Source organism: Chlorocebus sabaeus, chromosome 11 (assembly GCF_047675955.1).
Source record: "Chlorocebus sabaeus isolate Y175 chromosome 11, mChlSab1.0.hap1, whole genome shotgun sequence".
In the NCBI taxonomy this organism is placed as follows: domain Eukaryota; kingdom Metazoa; phylum Chordata; class Mammalia; order Primates; family Cercopithecidae; genus Chlorocebus; species Chlorocebus sabaeus.
This window is the reverse complement of record NC_132914.1, coordinates 49,367,315-49,385,087: the sequence shown is the minus strand read 5'-3', so window position 1 is coordinate 49,385,087 and position 17,773 is coordinate 49,367,315. Positions and strand designations below refer to the sequence as shown.

At 40.3% G+C, this 17,773-nt stretch overlaps 1 protein-coding gene across 8 annotated transcripts in view; it reads right to left on the bottom strand.

Moving 5' to 3' along the window:
• SCN8A (sodium voltage-gated channel alpha subunit 8) overlaps positions 1–17,773 on the bottom strand; it is a 215,280-nt gene that overhangs the window by 113,904 nt on the left and 83,603 nt on the right. For 5 of the 8 annotated variants that reach the window (XM_073020751.1, XM_073020750.1, XM_073020755.1 and 2 more), the window contains exons 3-6: positions 9,948–10,065; positions 7,494–7,584; positions 6,718–6,846; positions 4,829–4,920 (exon numbers count right to left, since the gene is read on the bottom strand). In XM_073020751.1, the coding sequence (XP_072876852.1) occupies positions 4,829–4,920; positions 6,718–6,846; positions 7,494–7,584; positions 9,948–10,065 (430 nt within the window). Of the gene's footprint in view, positions 1–4,828; positions 4,921–5,075; positions 5,168–6,717; positions 6,847–7,493; positions 7,585–9,947; positions 10,066–17,773 lie in introns of all 8 variants that reach the window. The other 3 variants (XM_073020752.1, XM_073020754.1, XM_073020757.1) reach the window with 1 other exon arrangement.

Genomic DNA, 17,773 nt, shown 5'->3' with positions numbered 1-17,773 from the left:
AAAATAAATAAATAAAGTTAATTCATATTCCCTAGTTTGTAGCTCAGGTTGAGAAATTTAAGTGGTTTGAAGCAATGTGAGCTAATTCCCCTACAAAGTTAATATTGGAACAGGCCTCAGTAGCAGTAACAAGCAGTTCTCAACCCAGGGAAAGAACAACTGCCCTGTTCCCAGCGTCAGGCTTGGGTTCAGACAAAGTGTAGGAATAAAGTGGTGCTGTGTTGACTTTTCCTACTGCAACTGCAATCCTCACGATAATATCTATCTGTCTATTTATTTATTTATTAAGAGACAAGATCTCACTATGCTGCCCAGGTTGGAATACAGTGGCTACTCACAGGTGTGGCCATAGCTCAATGCGGCCTCGAACTCCTGGGCTCAAGTGATCCTCTGCCTCAGCCTCCTGATTAGCTGGGACTATAGGTGTGTACCACTGCACCCAGCCTACAGTGATAGTTCTTGAAGATTCTTTAGAGCAACAGTAATCTGAGAGAGATTGGGGGATGCTAAGATTTATTTACTTGAGACCTGACTTACATCACAAAGTGCGACCAAAACTAAACTAGCTCTCAAAGATGTGTCAGAGGGACCCTGCGAGTATTTAGTGTTTTTTCACTTATGACCACTGTTAAACTTTATCTTTCCTAAGAAGCAATGTGGGAAAAGAAGAAATACAAAGGCAATAGAATTAATAACCAGAACAGTTTAAAAGAGACAATGAGTCAGGATATAGTCTTAAAACACTTTCTATCTCCCATCATTATGCAGCAGAAATTGCCACATTCACAAAGTACACGTTTAAAGAAAATGCTTTCACTGGAATGGGAAAAGGAAAGGCCTATCATTTTCCCTGCTTCCTGTCTGATCCCACTGGTTAGGAGTGAAAGTAACAGAAATGAAAGCTGAGAAATAAAATTGCCAAGAGAAAAATAACCAAGAAAGTACAATTCTAAAGAAGGTGGAATGAAATTAAATAAGTGCTAATGAGCAGCAGATAAGCAGTGCTTTGGGGGAGCCATTTAAATGACAGAAAAGAAAAGGAACTGACAAGTGAGTTTCCCCCAAGCAGTTCTATTAATACTCATACTATTAAATGCTGCTGTCTAAGAAAAACCTGAGAAACTCTTTCAAGGTTCCCACCCTTTCTTTGGGCATGTCAGCCCTGTGGCACATGATCAAAGCATGCAGAGGACGAAACTTCTGACAGAGTCACTTAGAAGTTCACTTAATGCGGGACTCAGACAAACACAAAGTGAAAACAAAGTTTTAAGACATATAAACTTTTAGGCAGGATATTTCAATGTCAAGGTGAACCTGACAAATTCCAGACTAAAGAAAATTTAGAAAAGGTCTCCTCTGTAACTGACCCTTTTAGCACAGAGCTTGTGTACACTGTTCTCCAAGTTGATGCCTCTGAAGCAAAACGCAAAGCATAAATAACAATGTACCCAAGTCAAGTTAGCAAGAAAAAAGGGTCAGAAGGTGGGTTTCATCTTTTCTGAGCTACAAGAAAGCTCTAAAGCAAAGCATTTCTTACAAAAAAGGGCAGAGCTAACTGATGCACTTCACTGTCCAATCTTCAGGAGTCCTAGCAGCCCTGACATACTCAGAATATCTACCGAAGACACAAAGAGAAAGGACAGTATCAGCCCAGGTTGAGGGTGGGTGAGTGCTCTAGGAAAGGAAAAGCTCTCATAAAGGAAGTTGATACATGGGGAGCTTTGTGAGACCTTGCAGGCTCCAGGTCAGTGGTCGCTCTCACTTCCATTCTATTTTTGGCACCCTTGGCAATAGCCTATAACCAAACTGGGAAGAGGAGAAGACAAAGAGAACAACAATTCCACTGAAGTGATCCACAAGAAAACTTGGTATACAAAACAATGGTTTTTAATAAGGAGGAATCATGGGCCAGCTCTACCACACAAGAATTAAAGTGACTTAGACTTCCAAGCAAGAGATGGCCCAGATCCACTCACTCATACACTGGTGCTCCTGCCTTGGAAGAAGACTGCATAGCAGGCAGGTAGGAATAGCACCAACAGCCCTCTATGGGAGAAAGCATAATCAGCAATTTCAGAATTTCCCATGGGATGAGAGAAAACTCCCCAGGAGGGAAACTGCATTACCAGATTTCTCTTGCTAACTCTAAAAGGTAGAATCGGGAGCAAAAAGATTGAGATTGAGAGCCACACTTTTAATTCAAGAACCAAATATACCAGCTACTGACAGTGATCTATTATTGGCTTTACTATCCCTTAATGTTATTTTCCACCCCAGTTAGCCTCCCAAAGCCAGCTCAATTGGGGGTGCTTCTAGAAATAGGAATCTGGGACTCTATTTCAAACTGTGAAGCTGATGTCTAAATCTTGATACAAACCCTTTCTATTGGCTTAGGTTTCTTCTTTATAATAATAACTGCTGCTACTACAATCATTTATGGAGCACTACTATGGGCCCAGCATGGTGTTAGATACTGCATATATTCCAGATATATATAAAGGATAAATAACGTAACATATTGAGGATATATATAAAGAATAAATAATGTGACACCAATCAAGAGTTATCTTGCAGAAATGCCATGGTCAAAAGTTAACAATATAGCAAAGACAGAGACAGAAGCTATAAGCTAGACTAGAGATAGCATCTGCTGCCCTAGTTAGTGAACAGAATACAGCTTTCCAATTTAATTCTGGGAGAGAAGTTTTGAGATCACAAGAACATAAAGAGACAGATGCCTTGCAGAGTACGCTGGGGGAAGTGAGCAGAAAACACAAGATCATATTTAAAAGGGGCCAGAGGAGGAGAGAGACCATAGGAAAAATGAAAGTAAAGATTTGGCACTCCAGTGCCTCAAAAAATAAGACACGGCTTGCCTAAGGATTAGGCCACCATCAATGAGCTATCTCAGGCTGTCTGGAGAATGAGCTGGGCTTTCTGTTAAGCAGATATAAAATGGCTAGGAACTAAATCTTGGTAGATTAGGGTTGTAGTTTTTTTGCCAAGAAGTATATACTCCAACTGACACCCAGCTTTTGGTTGATAGGGAGTCAGCTACCATCGCTAAAAATAAAGGAATTCATCTTTGGTAGGGCACTAATTTACTGGCCAACTCCATGGCACAAATTTGTAAGTGGTGAAGATGAATTTACCTTCTTTGAGGTTCTCAGTAAACCACATTCCAAGTCTGCCCTCTCCAGGATTCTATCTTTGTGCCTCCCTCTCTATCTGCTATTGAGATAAATGTTAAAAAGGGGAAAAAGAAATATTTCTGGGCCAGATACAGTGGCTCATGCCTGTAATCCCAGCACTGTGGGAAGCTGACGCAGGAAGACTGCTTGAGTCCAGGAGTTGGCAGCCAACCTGGGCAACACATAGGGCGACGCTGTCGCTACAAAAAAAAATTTTTTTTTAAATGAGCTGGGTGTGGTGGCATGCACCTGTGGTCCCAACTACTTGGAAGGCTGAGAAGGAAGGATCACTTGGTCCCTGGAAGTGGAGGCTACAGTGAGCCATCATCATACCACTCCAGCCTGGGCAACAGAGTGAGACCCTGTGTCTAGAAAATAAATTTTAAAAAAGAGATATTTCTGAGTCAGCCACAAGGGGAAGAGCCATGTGATAGGATAGGATAAGAATAGGATGCCTCTGTTCTTTCTCCACATTCCTATTTCTACAAAACTGCTGTGGAAAGCCTGGTCTCTACGGAGTCTTCCTTGAAAACCCATAAACACAACTAAAGTCCAAAGAGCAACAACACAGTCTTCACCTCTGCCAAGTTACTGCCAGTATATCTTAGGCTCACAATACTAACTAAAATAGCTTTCCTTTAAGATTTCAAGGCTGGTCTTTAGAAAGATAAGTATTATCCAGTACCAATGATTTAAATTAAATTAAGGAATCTTAACCTGGGGTCCATGGATGGGCTTTGGTGGGGGAGGGTCTGTGAACTTTCATCTGATTCTCAAAGGGATCTAACACCTTCAAAAGGTTAAGAACCACTGGGCTAGCTCAACCAGAACCAAAAAGAAAAAGGCAAAAATTTTAAAGAGACTGTCAATCCACTCTCAACCCATCCACTGATTCTGTTTTTTCCCCTTAAACTTCTGTACTTTTCGTTGCCCATACCTTTAGTTGTATCTTATCTTACCTTTGATTTTTTTTAACAGTGCCTGCATAAGCTTTCATTGGGATTTATGTTTGAGAATGAGCCCTGAATATGTACAGAAGATGTCTACTGGTTCTTATTCTAGTGAGACAGATAGCAGTAGAACATGATAGACAGTGATTATTTAAGTGCGGTTCACTAACTCCAAGTCTCTTAAATTTGTCTCTTATACTGCATTAGTTAATTGGGGCGATCTCTTCTGTGATTAAAAAATTTCATTAATACAGTAATAGTAAATGTATAATTCTTTGAATAATGTCCCATCAGCAAACCATGCGATAGGAAGCCTAGAAATCACAAGCAATGAAATGACAGCAAATGTCAAAATTACTGTAATTCCATGGAGCCAGGAAGCAAATGATTTATATACAAAGAGACAGCTAGCTCTGTGACAGTTTTTTCAAATAGTGAGATCCAAGTGATTCTTAAGCACGTGCTTTTTCAAAAGCATGGATGGAATGGGGGTTGCATGCCTGGCAAGCACTCAGAGAAAACTGCCTGAGGACCCAACGGCCATTCCAGAGAATGTCTCCCAGGAAAAACATGCAGAATGCAAGGCCATTATCAACTGTACTGATGCTGCTTTAGAATGGTGGACAAAATGAATGGAGGAGAAAGAGGAGATGTGGTAAAGTCAGTCTTATGTACAAATTTTCTCACCTGGAATTACAGAGATAGTTTTCAAAGCTCGGAGAACCCTGAATGTTCTCAGCGCTGAGACATTGCCCAGGTCCACAAACTCTGTCACATATCTGTAGTAAGGGAGGTCACACACAGACACAAGTGACAAACACAGACACAAACACAAACACCAAAGGAAAAAACAAAACCACAACAAAACAAAAAGTACAATACGTCACGTCAGGGCCCTATCCCAACACCTAACACCAACCCCGGACCATCTTACCTGGGATTACCGAAATAGTTTTCAAAGCCCTCAGTACCCTGAAAGTGCGTAGAGCTGAAACATTGCCTAGGTTTACAAACTCTGTTATATACCTGCAGAATCAAACCAAAGTTAACTTGTAATGGTACCACTGGGCGAGGGTTTGAGAATTGGGGGAAGAAAGGGTCTTATATACAAGCTATGATTTCATTTTTTTCCTTGAAAAAGAAAAGTTTCAAAATACAAATATTTAAGGAACATTTGTTTTTAACTGGGCAAGAAGAATTCGAAAGTATATTGGAAAGAACTGATAGAACCAGGAGGTTCTTGGGATTTACTCCTTTAATCAGCATAGTAATGTGCTGATCCCAATCAGAACAGCTTTACTGTCAGCCCATTCACATTTTTTGGTAAAAAGGAAGGCCAGGAGGTATCAAAGACTTATGTCCCCAGGTTTTGTGAACAATTTCTTAGGAGAGGGAGACAAATTTCTGCAGCACCCACAAAAACAAATCTATATTAAAGCAACTCCCTAGTTGACAATGGCAACATTGACTAAATGTCTGTATATATGACTTATTCAAGAGTTGTAATCATATGATGGTAGTCATGTCTATAAATGAAGTTTTGGCCTGTGACATACAAAAGCAGGGCTCAGGAAAATCCAAATCATGGGATCAGAGCAAATATTGTGTTAAGTGCTCATTTTAATTACAAGCTCTATGCCTAGCAAGGACACCTAAAAATTTTAAATGAACACCAATGTGTATCCATAATGCTAGAAAGTTAAGACATTGCCTTTATATAACAGAAAGTCAGTTTCAGTGTCAAGTATTCAATGCATATCATTTATTCACATTTTACAGTTGAAATACATCTTTCCACCAGATGCTCAGATCAATACATATTCAAATGCACTCTTTCTTACACATCATGCATACACGCAAAACCTATACACCACCCCTGCTATACTCTCAAACCACAAAATGCTTTCCCAACCTGGAAATAAGAATAATAAATAGCCTGCTATAACTCATCTATCATCAGCTAAGTTTCCCAAAGATATATTTTTATTGCTAAAACAACACAAATGAGCAAGAGCAGTAACATACCAATGTGGAGTTACACTGATCTTGAGCAATAGTTCGAAATTCTGGTTAGTAACTCTTCAGGAAGTGCCAGTTTGGATACCTTGGCTCATGTTTTGACTCTAAAATGTGCTCTGAAGTCTGCAACACCTGGCCAGCCTCATTAAATTACATACAGTAAGACATACCCAGGAAACTCATTTTCAGCTGAAAGTCTACAACTAAAAAATTTCAAGTCTTCACAGAGGCCTTGTAATGATAGGTGTGCAAACCTTGATCAACATTACAAGGAGGAATAAAATATGAGAGAGTATCAATGGGAAATCACCTCCTCCCTTCTCTCCCAGCTGTAAAGCCTCTGCTTGCCTTATCCCACATAAACACATCATCGCCTGAACCACAAGAGGCCCTCACAGGCAAGAAGCATAAACATAAGCCCATAGGGCCTTACATTGTCATCCATTAATTCCTCATACAGCTGTGTCCACAAACGCACACTTACAAACAGACCCAGGAGTACAACTCTACACACAGAATCACACCCAGAACACCAATAAAGTAAGGGGAGAACTTACGCCATCATGATGACACTGAAATCTAACCAGTTCCATGGATCCCGTAAAAAGGTAAAGCCATCTATGCAGAAACCTCTTGCAATGATTTTCACTAGTGATTCAAATGTATAAATCCCTGTGAACGTGTACCTGTCAAAGAAATGAATAGCTTAAGGTAATTTCTGGACAGAAACTTTAAATGAACCTTTTAAGTTAGGACTTGTCTGAAGTGTCGCTTCAACTAAGAGAGACAAAACAGAAAGGGCACAGCCAATGCAGCAGGAAGGAAGCGACAAGGAGAAAGAAATGCTTTGAATGAAACTTATTGAAATGCACAAACCAAGACTTTTGGAATGTTGTATTGGGTCCTGAATTGTATTCCAAGGAAGTAACTGTGCTGCTATCTAGTACATGATCATTTTGAAGCAAGTAAGGAGGCCCCCAGAGCTGTTTTTAACTTTAGAGAAGTCAAAAAACAGGGAGACCTAAAATTGGAGAAAACAGCATCCCCAGGAACTGAGGCTACAAGATGGTGATGGGGCTGCAGGGCAGTGGCACTGCCTGGCACAGGAAAGGGTGAAGGGCAGTAAGTTCCAGAGCATACTCTGTCTTCCTAGAGTTGACTTTTAGGGAGGGCTATTTCCTAAATTCCACACGTATTTTCAGCCTTCTCTGTGAAATAAAGAGAGGCAATAACTAATTTTTTTTTCTCCTTTATGGGTAAACTGTGGCAAAGCAAGATTCAGTGACTAAAAATCTTTAAAACAAACAAGCACACAAATAAATGAGTTACTTACTCCACATTCTTCGACCAGTCAGGAGGGTTACTAAAAGTCATGAATACACAGTTGGTCAAAATAGTGCACATAATGATCATGCTAAATACTGTAGAGAAGAGTCAAGGGGCAATATCAAAATCTGGCCTGCCTTTTATTTTCTCAAAAAACACACACATTTCCATTGGGTATCAGATCTAAATCAATAACCTGAAAGGAGATAAAGCACAGAAGAGAAAAACACAAGGTGACAATGAAAACTGTGGTCACCACCATAAACACAGAATGCCACTGTGAACTGTGGATGGATGGGGCAGGAGGGATATTCTCCTTCTTTCAAAAAGGCTGTCATTGTTCTACTCCCTTCAGATGAAACATGCTCCCCTCTAACCACTTTTCAGCTCAACTATGAACTAAGCCTCTAAATACTTTTTGCACTTAGTACAATACCTTTGCATTTTCTCAACCAAAGTTGTCAGATAAGAAAATCAATTAAATCTATATAACTAGGTATTCATTTATTGGTCAGTTAATTACCTTACATAGCTAGTTATTTGAAAATCTACTTGCAATGGTTCACTTTTTTTCCATAGTTGTTCTTCTTTTTTAAGAGACAAGGTCTCTCTATGTTGTCCGGGCTGGTCTTGAACCCCTGGGCTCAAGTGATCACTTGAGGATCCTACGTCCTCAGCCTTCTAAAGTGCTAGGATTACAGGCCTGAGCCACCACACCCAGCCTTCCCTAGTCCTTCTACAGGGCTGAATTGTCTTTGGGGGCAAGGTATCAGCCCATACAGCCCATATGTGTTGAATATGTCCAATGTGGGAAACCAACTGCAGCATGTTAGGTAAAGATTTCAAGGACATCTGCACCACCACACTTCTGAAGATTAGGTAGTAGAGCAAAATCCATTCTGAAAGTGTCCAGGAATGTTTATGGATAGCAAACCATACTGCCATTTCAGTTCCATCCAGAATTTTTCTCAGGCCTTTCTGTTCTTGTCTCTGAGAAAAATTAAACCATTTTAGGTCAGCACAAGTTACTCAAACTCTAATTGTCACGTAACAGGCCTGGGGGCCATACCCCACTTGCCACTAATTCACTCTCTCTTGTTAATGGCATTCACTATCTTTATTCTACCAGTGGAGTTTTAAAAAGAGAAAACATTTCTTACAGCTGGATTTCTTTTTCTTCATTACAGCTGGATTTGTCTTCATGGTTTTTGGAACCAGAAGAGAAAAAACACTCCATCTTCTGATCCAACAGAAAGGAAGAAGTCCATTGTGAATTATTTATTTCCTTATAAACCTTTGGGTTTCAGAAGTGTGTTGCTTATAAACTACAGATTTCACAACCATGTTGCTAAATTCTTAAGAGTTAATAAAATGTGGCAAAAGCTTACTAAACCAATTCACCAAGGTGCCACGGCTGGTTCCTTCATCCTACTTGGAGGGCACAATAATCTTTGAAGCATGGGACTACATGCTGTTAAATACCAACCAGCCACGGAAGTTTCAAGTCACCATGCAACATCACTAAATCCATCAAATATTTTTTCATTTGCCACATGCACTCTCCTATGTTAATAACGTGCAACTCAGGCCACTTGAATAAACTGGCATTTTTTTATTTAAGGCGAGTAAAAATACCAGAAAAAAATTCTATTTATCCTACAATCTGCATCTAAACCTCTATAACAAAGAGGTTATTTCATCTGAGAACTATCTCACTTTCTAAGCTCACTGCTCAAAAAATTTTTTAAAAATTCAAAGCTGGACAGGCGCGGTGGCTCACGTCTGTAATCCCAGCACTTTGGGAGGCTGAGGCGGGTGGATCACGAGGTCAGGAGATCGAGACCATCCTGGCCAACACAGTGAAACCCCGTCTCTACTAAAAATACAAAAAAAGTAGCAGGGTGTGGTGGCAGGCACCGGTAGCCCCAGCTACTCGGGAGGCTAAGGCAAGAGAATGGCGTGAACCCAGGAGGCGGAGCCTGCAGTGAGCAGAGATCGTGCCACTGCACTCCAGCCTGGGCAATAGAGTGAGACTCCATCTCAAAAAAAAAAAAAAAATTCAAAGCTGATTTCTAAAGCATTCATCCAACTATTTGTAACTCAAGAAGTACTTTTAAAACTCTCTAATATATTAAGCTGAATAGTTGGCCACAGAATGAAATCACTGAAGTCTGAGCACTAAATAAAGTTAAGACTTCAACAAAGGTTGTTTTAATTTGTCCGTACAATGATACCGACAAAATTTCAGACTCCCACAATATCATCCTAAGGAAAAAAAATAAGAATTTTCTGAAGCTCAGCTTGGGATGTGGCAGGAGTTCACTCTTAAACTTCTGACTGATGGGCTAGTTAACTACACTATCAGTAAAAAACTTAACATATCCTGCAGTTGTCAAATATTAGAAAGGTAAACAAGCAACCGTGCAATTGCACTCACTCCACATTTGCAGAAAAGGATATGAATGTATCAAAATTTTAATAGCTATTCTTCTTATCAGGTTAAAAGGACTTAAAATGTACAAGGCAGGCGTGGCACTAAATCTGAAGAGAGTTTTCCCTCTGTTTAATACTACAAAGGTCTGTGGAGAAAGAAAAAGAGAGAAATTATTAAATCATGGGTATGAGTCACCACATGAAACAACGATTTCTAGGTAAGGAATACATAAACTCAAAAGTCTTTAATAATTTTTACTTCCCAACTTGGTTTTTAAACAAGCAACCTTAACATAATATATCTCCCTTTGCCCCACCTCCCTCCCTCTGCCCTGCCCAGATTATAATACAAATAGCTGGCACAATCTTGGCAGTTTTACAGAATAAACTTGTTTCTTTCAGAAACAGGCCATTTGAATCATACCTAAGCTTCTATGCCAGCTCTGTACACGATACTGAAGTTCATTAATTTACGATTCATTCACTCAACAAATATTGATTGGACACCTACTATGTGCCAGACAATGTTCTAGGTGCTTGGGAACAGCCAGTGAGCAAGACAGTCGTGGCCCAAAGAGTCTATATTCTAGTGGGAAAGACACACAATAAATAGAAACTGTAATGAATAAGTAAATCATATAGACTGTGGTACACAGAAGGTGATGAGTGCTGTGGGAAAAGGAGAAAGAACAGTGAGAGGAAGATCAAGAATGCTGGAGTCAGGGGATGGGTGAATGAAGAGGCAACAGTTTTAAAGGAGGTGGTCAGATTAAGCCTACTGAAAAGAGAGATTTCAGCAAAGACTGGAAGGAAGTAAGAAATGTTCTTCATTCAATCAATATTTACTTACCATTATTCAATCTGCTTTATCTGACTTTCGAGAGCCCCCAATATCAGCCGTGCCAAAATAATTAAATCATATTTCCCAGCATGAATTTTCCTATCTAGCCAAACTAGCTCATGTCCTCCGAACAGGTTCTTGTAATTCATAACGTTGGCCTTTGTTTATATGGCTCATTCTACCCAGAATGCCCCGTCTTCTGAACTCAATTGAATTAAAATATTTTTGAGCATCTATTCTGTGCCAAGCATTGTGCTAATTACCAGGACACAACACTGAATAAAACTGTACTTTTAGGGAAGACACATATGTGAGCTAGTAATTATGATGCAGGGTAAGTACAAAGTTCAATAACAAAAATATGCATAATGTATGAGAGGCAGCAGGAGGGCGAGATTTTTTCCCCCTTGGTGGGAAATAAAAAAGAGAGTGAGCTGCAAAGTGCACAAAGGAAGGTAACTAATATTTGGAAGGGACTTTAAAGGATAAACAAGAATTAAGAAAAATTGGGCAGATTTAGGGGGAAGGGATGGAAAGGTAAGGGAACAAAAATCACGTCTGAAAGCATAGTAGCATGTAGCTGCGGCTTTTTTCAGAGAATTGACCAGTAATTCCGTGTCGATGGAGAATAAAATAGGGAAGAGGGAGAGCAGGCCGTGGAGAGAGATGCAAGGGCCTACGAGACTGGAAGTTCCTAAGGTGACAGGCCAGTGGCAGACACACAGTCCTAACATCTCGCCTGTGAGTGAAAGAGCAAATGGCCAAATGCTAGTCATTTTAAGTAGTTTTTTATTTTGAAATTTTGGAGCAATGCATGATCATGATTTTTTTTTAAAAGAAAAAAGGAACATAAGACCAAGTTCCATCTCATTACCCAATGATAACCTTTGATACCAGTTTTTTTGTATATCCTTCTAGAAATTTTCTGTGTAAATAAAAGCATATATCTATGTCCTTAAAAAGTCTCTCTCTCACATGGGATTGTTCCATAAATACTCTTCTGTACCTTGCATCAAAAAATGAACCCCCACAAAGAAGAGCCCAGGACCAGATGGTTTTGCTGATGAATTCTACCAAACGTTTAAAGAATTAAACAAACTCTCCCATAAAATAGAAGAGAATAGAACATTTCTAAACTCATTCTGAAGGCCAGTATTACCTTGATACAAAACCAAAGACGTCATAAGAAAACTCTATACTAACATCCTTTATGAATATAGACACAGACAGCCTTAACAAAAATGCCAGCAAACCAAATCCAATAGCATATAAAAAGTGGGATTTATCCCAGAAATGCGAAGATAGTTTAGCATTTGAAAATCAACCAATGCAATGCAACATATTAATAAAGGAGAAAAATCACATGATCATCTTGATAGATGCAGAAAAAATCATTTGACAAAATTCAACACCTTTCATAATAAAAGCACTCAACGAACTAGCAACAGAGGTCTTTCTTAACCTGATTTATGAAAAGTCGTTTATGAAAAGCTTCCACCATTTTTTTTTTTAACCTTCATCCCCTACAATTAGGCTTTTGTTCTTTGAGGGCAGGAACCAATCTTATGCTTCCCTCCACAGTTCCAATACAATGATCAGCCTATGTACTCCCAATACACAGTTATTAGGGGATGCTTTTTAAAAGTTCTTTTCTTATCTTCTATTCTTTCCTTTCCTAATCTACCACAGTCATGTCATTCTCTTCCCAGTGGAAAAGTATTAAGCTAGATTCATTCTACAAATGCCCACTATACCAGCCCTAATGTTTGACATTGTACTGCAGTGAAATTCTTCCTGTACTGGAGCCTACTGGTTCTGGTGGGATATGCTGCAGAAAAAGCCTAATCCTAAAAGTAAGGGGAAGTAGGAGACATAGGGTTCACCTGAAACAAACACATCAAGGACTGAGCTATGGCTCTTCCATATCTTGACTTCTCAAAGAAACAAACAGGCCAGGGCTTCCCCCAAACCCCTTCTCTGAAGTACTTGTACCCCTCTGTGTTTCTATAGCAACTCCCTCTATGAAAATGGCCTTTTAAATAGCCTCCTCATTCAACCTCATGAGGTTCCCATGAGGTATGGGTGAAGGAGAAATTATTATCCTCTATACATTTTACAAAAGCTCAGGAGAAGAACACCACCCATCAAAGGTCATGCAACAAAGAGCAGCATGTTATGCCAAGCTTCGAGGCTCTCAACAGCTTCTACTGTGCCAGATTGGGAGGCAATTTAGTGACAACATGGCAGAGAATGAAGCTGGTGTGGGGGATGAATTCTCTGGTGAATGAGAAATTTGAGTGCCCAGGGTGGATAGGGCAGCTAAGCAACAATGAAAGAAGCATTGGCCCATGCCCCAAGACCTAAAAACCACCAGGCCAGGCCTTTACAAAATCACCTACAAAACCTCTCGTTAGGAGACAGGCAACAGGATTTTTATTTTTTTATTATTTTTTGAGACAGAGTTTTGCTTTCGTTGCCCAGGTTGGAGTGTAATGGCGCAATCTCGGCTCACTGCAACCTCCGTCTCCCGGGTTCAAGCAATTTTCCTGCTTCAGCCTCCTCAGTACTTGGGATTACAGGTGCCTGCCACCGTGCCCGGCTAATTTTTTTGTAATTTTAGTAGAGACAGTGTTTCACCATGTTGTCCAGGTTTGTCTTGAACTCCTGACCTTGGATGATCCGCCTGCCTCAGCCTCCCAAAGTGCTGGGATTACAGGCGTGAGCCACCGTGCCCGGTAGGATTTTTTAAAGTAATGTACTCTATACTTTCCATTTCTCTTGTCTCTTGGTTTGGTCATGATGGAAATATAGGTCTAGAGGTAGCATAGAGGATATTTCCTACCACTAAATCAGTGCCGGCAGTGCTTGGCATACAGCAGGTGCTTAATAAATGTCTGTTGACTGGTTCATGAACAAATGCTTATGTTGTTTTAGGTGAGGGAAAGGAGAAGAAGAAAAACAAAAGGAAGCCATTAGGAAATGGAAACTGTTATACCTTGGTTGAAGAAAAACTAGGAGGTAGTAGGATTCTGAATTAGAACCAGTCATGAGCTGTCAAGTGGGAGACTGATGATTCCGTGAAAAACTAAGCATCTTTAGTGAATTCAAAAACTATGATTTTGTAAGCAGAAGGCTTTACTAAGGACATTTGATGTGTGAAATAGAAATTTCCTAATTAATTTGGGTACTGAATGTTGCACTTAAAATGAAATTCATTCACCATCACCCCTTTCTAAATATTTACACCTTATATCTTCATCAAGTATAAAAACAGTTCTCCTATTAACAAAAATAAACATCTAGCACACTAAACTGAAATGAAGATAAATCTCCCATACTTTAGTAGGAAATTGTATTACAATAAAACATGTTTTATTATTGAAGTAATTAGATTTACAGATATTTTGCATGCAGTTTTTCACAAATGGATCTTATCTGAAAAGTAAGATAGTCCGCCTGTAATCCCAGAACTTTGGGAGGTCAAGGTGAGTGGATCATGAGGTCAGGAGTTCAAGACCAGCCTGACCAATATGGTGAAACCCCATCTCTACTAAAAATACAAAAATTAGCCGAATGTGGTGGCATGCGCCTGTAGTCCCGGCTACCCTGAAGGCTGAGGCAGAATTGCTTGAACCCAGAAGGCGGACGTTGCAGTGAGCCAAGATCGCACTCCTGCCCTCCAGCCTGGGCAAAAGAGCGAGACTCCATCTCAAAAAAAAAAAAAAAAAAAAAGACAAGCAAGATAGTCTTTGGACAAATACAAGTACTCAAAGCTTAGGAATTTCCCTTTTAATACTGGGGCTTGCAGTGGTTACAGGAGAAAGAGATAAGTAATACACCTGGCACCAGCAAGCTTTTTCTGAAAGGGGGCAGGCAGTCAATGCTGCAGGCTTTGTAGGCCATACAGTATCTGTTAAAACAACTTACCCGTGTAACTGTGGTATAAAAGTAGCCATAGACGACATGCAACCCAACAAGAGTGGCTGTGTTTCAGTAAAACTTTATGGGCACAGATATTTAAATTTCATATCATTTTCACACATCCAACCATTTAAGAATGTAAACTACTCTTAGCTTGTGGGCCATACAAAAACAGACGGCAAAGCTGATCTGCCCCAGGGGATACACTAATACTAGTTCCTAAGGCCAGACTGACTGCATAAGAATCATCTGACTAGCTTTCTATTTTGTCTTATTTTTTATTTTTATTTTTTGTAGAGACAGGGTCTTGTTATGTTGTCCAGGCTGGTCTCAAACTCCTGGCCTCATGCAATCCTCCTGCATTGACCTCCCAAAGTGCTGGGATTATGATTACAGCTGTGAGTCACTGCACCGGAGCTGAGGAGCTGTTTTTTTGTTTTTTTGAGATGGAGTCTGCTCTGCCGCCTAGGCTGGATAGGCTGGGGTGCACTGGCGTGATCTCTGCTCACTGCAAACTCTGCCTCCCGAGTTCATGCCATTGTCCTGCCTCAGCCTCCCAGGTAGCTGGGACTACAGATGGCTGCCACCACGACTGGCTAATTTTTGTATTTTTAGTAGAGACAGGGTTTCACCGTGTTACCCAGGATGGTCTCAATCTCCTGACCTCGTGATCCACCTGCCTCAGCCTCCCAAAGTGCTGGGATTACAGGCGTGAGCCACTGTGCTCGGCCTGGGCTGAGTAGCTTTTTAAAAAACAGAGAGTCATAAATCCCTTTTCCAGGGGTTCTATTAAATAAGTGTGCAGAGGAATCCAGGAATCTGTGCTCACCAGATTTGTGGAACCCCTAGATCATCTCTCAGGTCATGTGCTAAAACATTTGTGTTCTCCTTCTTCACCTGCCTCTACCTAACTATATGGCCTGGGTGGGCCACTGCATGTCTCTAGATCTCACTTTCCTCATCTATAAAATAAGTGAGAGGGCTGCCTGATGGGCACGCGCAGGTCCTTTCCAGCACCGATAACTGTAATTCTATGATTTAGAAAATTCACAGAGCATCCAGGATTAAGTGCAACAAAGCAGCAAACCATAAATTTAAGGGGAGAGCCTATTATTATTTATTATTTCACATTTTATCCTTGTAGAACTCTCTTGAATTAGTTATTCTGCTTCCTTATGTTGAAGTCTGTCAAGTCCAGGGTCAACAGTGCTTGATAGCACCATACTTATGTCAGCAGGGGGGAGCATAGAGCAGCCCCAAGGCAGAACTGCATCACACAATGCTTTTCCCTGCACTATCTCCCCTACTTTTATCCCCTGTTCTCAGGAGAACAGTGAACATGGGAGAATGGAAAGGAATGACTGGTGATGGGTTGACTTTGAAATATATATATATATACACACACACACACATATACACACACACATATACACACATATATACATATACACGTGTATATATATATGTTTCACATGGCTGATTAAACCTTTGTAATCATTGTTAAACTTAAACTGCTGGTGGGAATCCAGAAAAGGACATTTGTCATCTCTTGTTGAACACTATGCTCCAATGCTAGATCCTTCAAAGCCCAGATGTAGTGGAAAGGACAGCAAGCTTTGGGTTTTTACAATGCTTCTTAAACAACAACCACTTGGTGCCCATGAAGTCCAATAATATTTTACCTAATCTGTCTTAAATTAGATCTTTGTGAAGTAAATGAGTTAAAAGGGAAATTGAAATTGGATTGCGGTTACTGCCCAAGGGGAAATATCGGTTTACAACAACAGCCACTGAATGTGTTTCAGCAGAAGGCCCATTAAGAGCGGTAGAACAGTTCTTAACAAGTTATGGCATGGAGTATTAATAAATGTGTCATGCTGGCATAAAATGAGCCTTCTGAAAAGTACAGGCTTTTCATTTCTAATTAGCAATGTGGGGCTTGGAGCACACAATGTAGGAGCATTGCCATTGTTAACTCGGGGTAAGATATCTTCTCTTTGGGGCCTGCTATTAGGGGAAGGAACATTGTGCATGGCCAGGTAGAGCACATTTATATACATACCAAACAAATCCTAGCATACTGCACATGCAAAACAATAAACACACACAGTCATCACAGTACTGCAGTACAGCTAGTTTATTAGCATGTCTCCACCCCTATCCACTGAAATAATTTTTTTAGCCACACAAGAAGTATAAATTAAAAAAAAAAAAAAGGATGGGCTCACATCTGTAATCCTGTAATCCCAGCACTCTTGGAGGCCAAGATGGGAAGATTGCTTGAGCCCAGGAGTTCGAGATCAGCCTGGGCAACATGGAAAAACTCTATCCCTACAAAAAAATTAAAAAATTTTGCTGGGAGTGGTGGCATGTGCCTGTAGACCCAGCTTACTCAGGAAGCTGAGGTGGGAAGGTCGTTTGAGCCTAGGAGGTTGAGGCTGCAGTGAGCTGTGATCACGCCTCTGCTCTCCAGCCTGGAAAACAGAGCAGGACCCTGTTTCAATAAAATAAAACAAAACAATAAAGGATGCATACATATGAAAAGACTTTATATAGAAGAGTACTCAATGCAGGGGTGGAGCATATCATAGAAGAGAACACTTCTTCAAGAAATATTTATTATCCAGCTCCTGGTTTGCTGGGAAACACACGGCCCAGGAGAGCAGCTCTTCACTTAACCAATTCTCCCCATCCTGAGAGGTCAACATCTCCATTAGGGTAAAGGTAACCTGCAGGCCATCTGATGAGCTTCATAATGAACACCTAGGGGCTCAGAGATTGAGCTAAATCAACAAGAGGGCAGCTGGGAACCTTTGAGTCTATCTGACTATAACTATTATTGGCAATGACTATGACTGTCCCTAGATCTTAACTGTTTTGATCTCTGGAACTAACTGGTCCTCTCATTTTTAGCCAACTTCTCTGGCCTTAAATTCTTGTCTGCCTAAACAAAATATATGTACTTCATTCCCCCAGACCTATGCACCTCTTCTGAACTAGGCAACTGGCCAGTTGTTCATTAATCATCAGCAATTTGGCATTCATTTATGAGTATGCATACAGCCAATATAGCAAGCAACAAATAAGTGTCT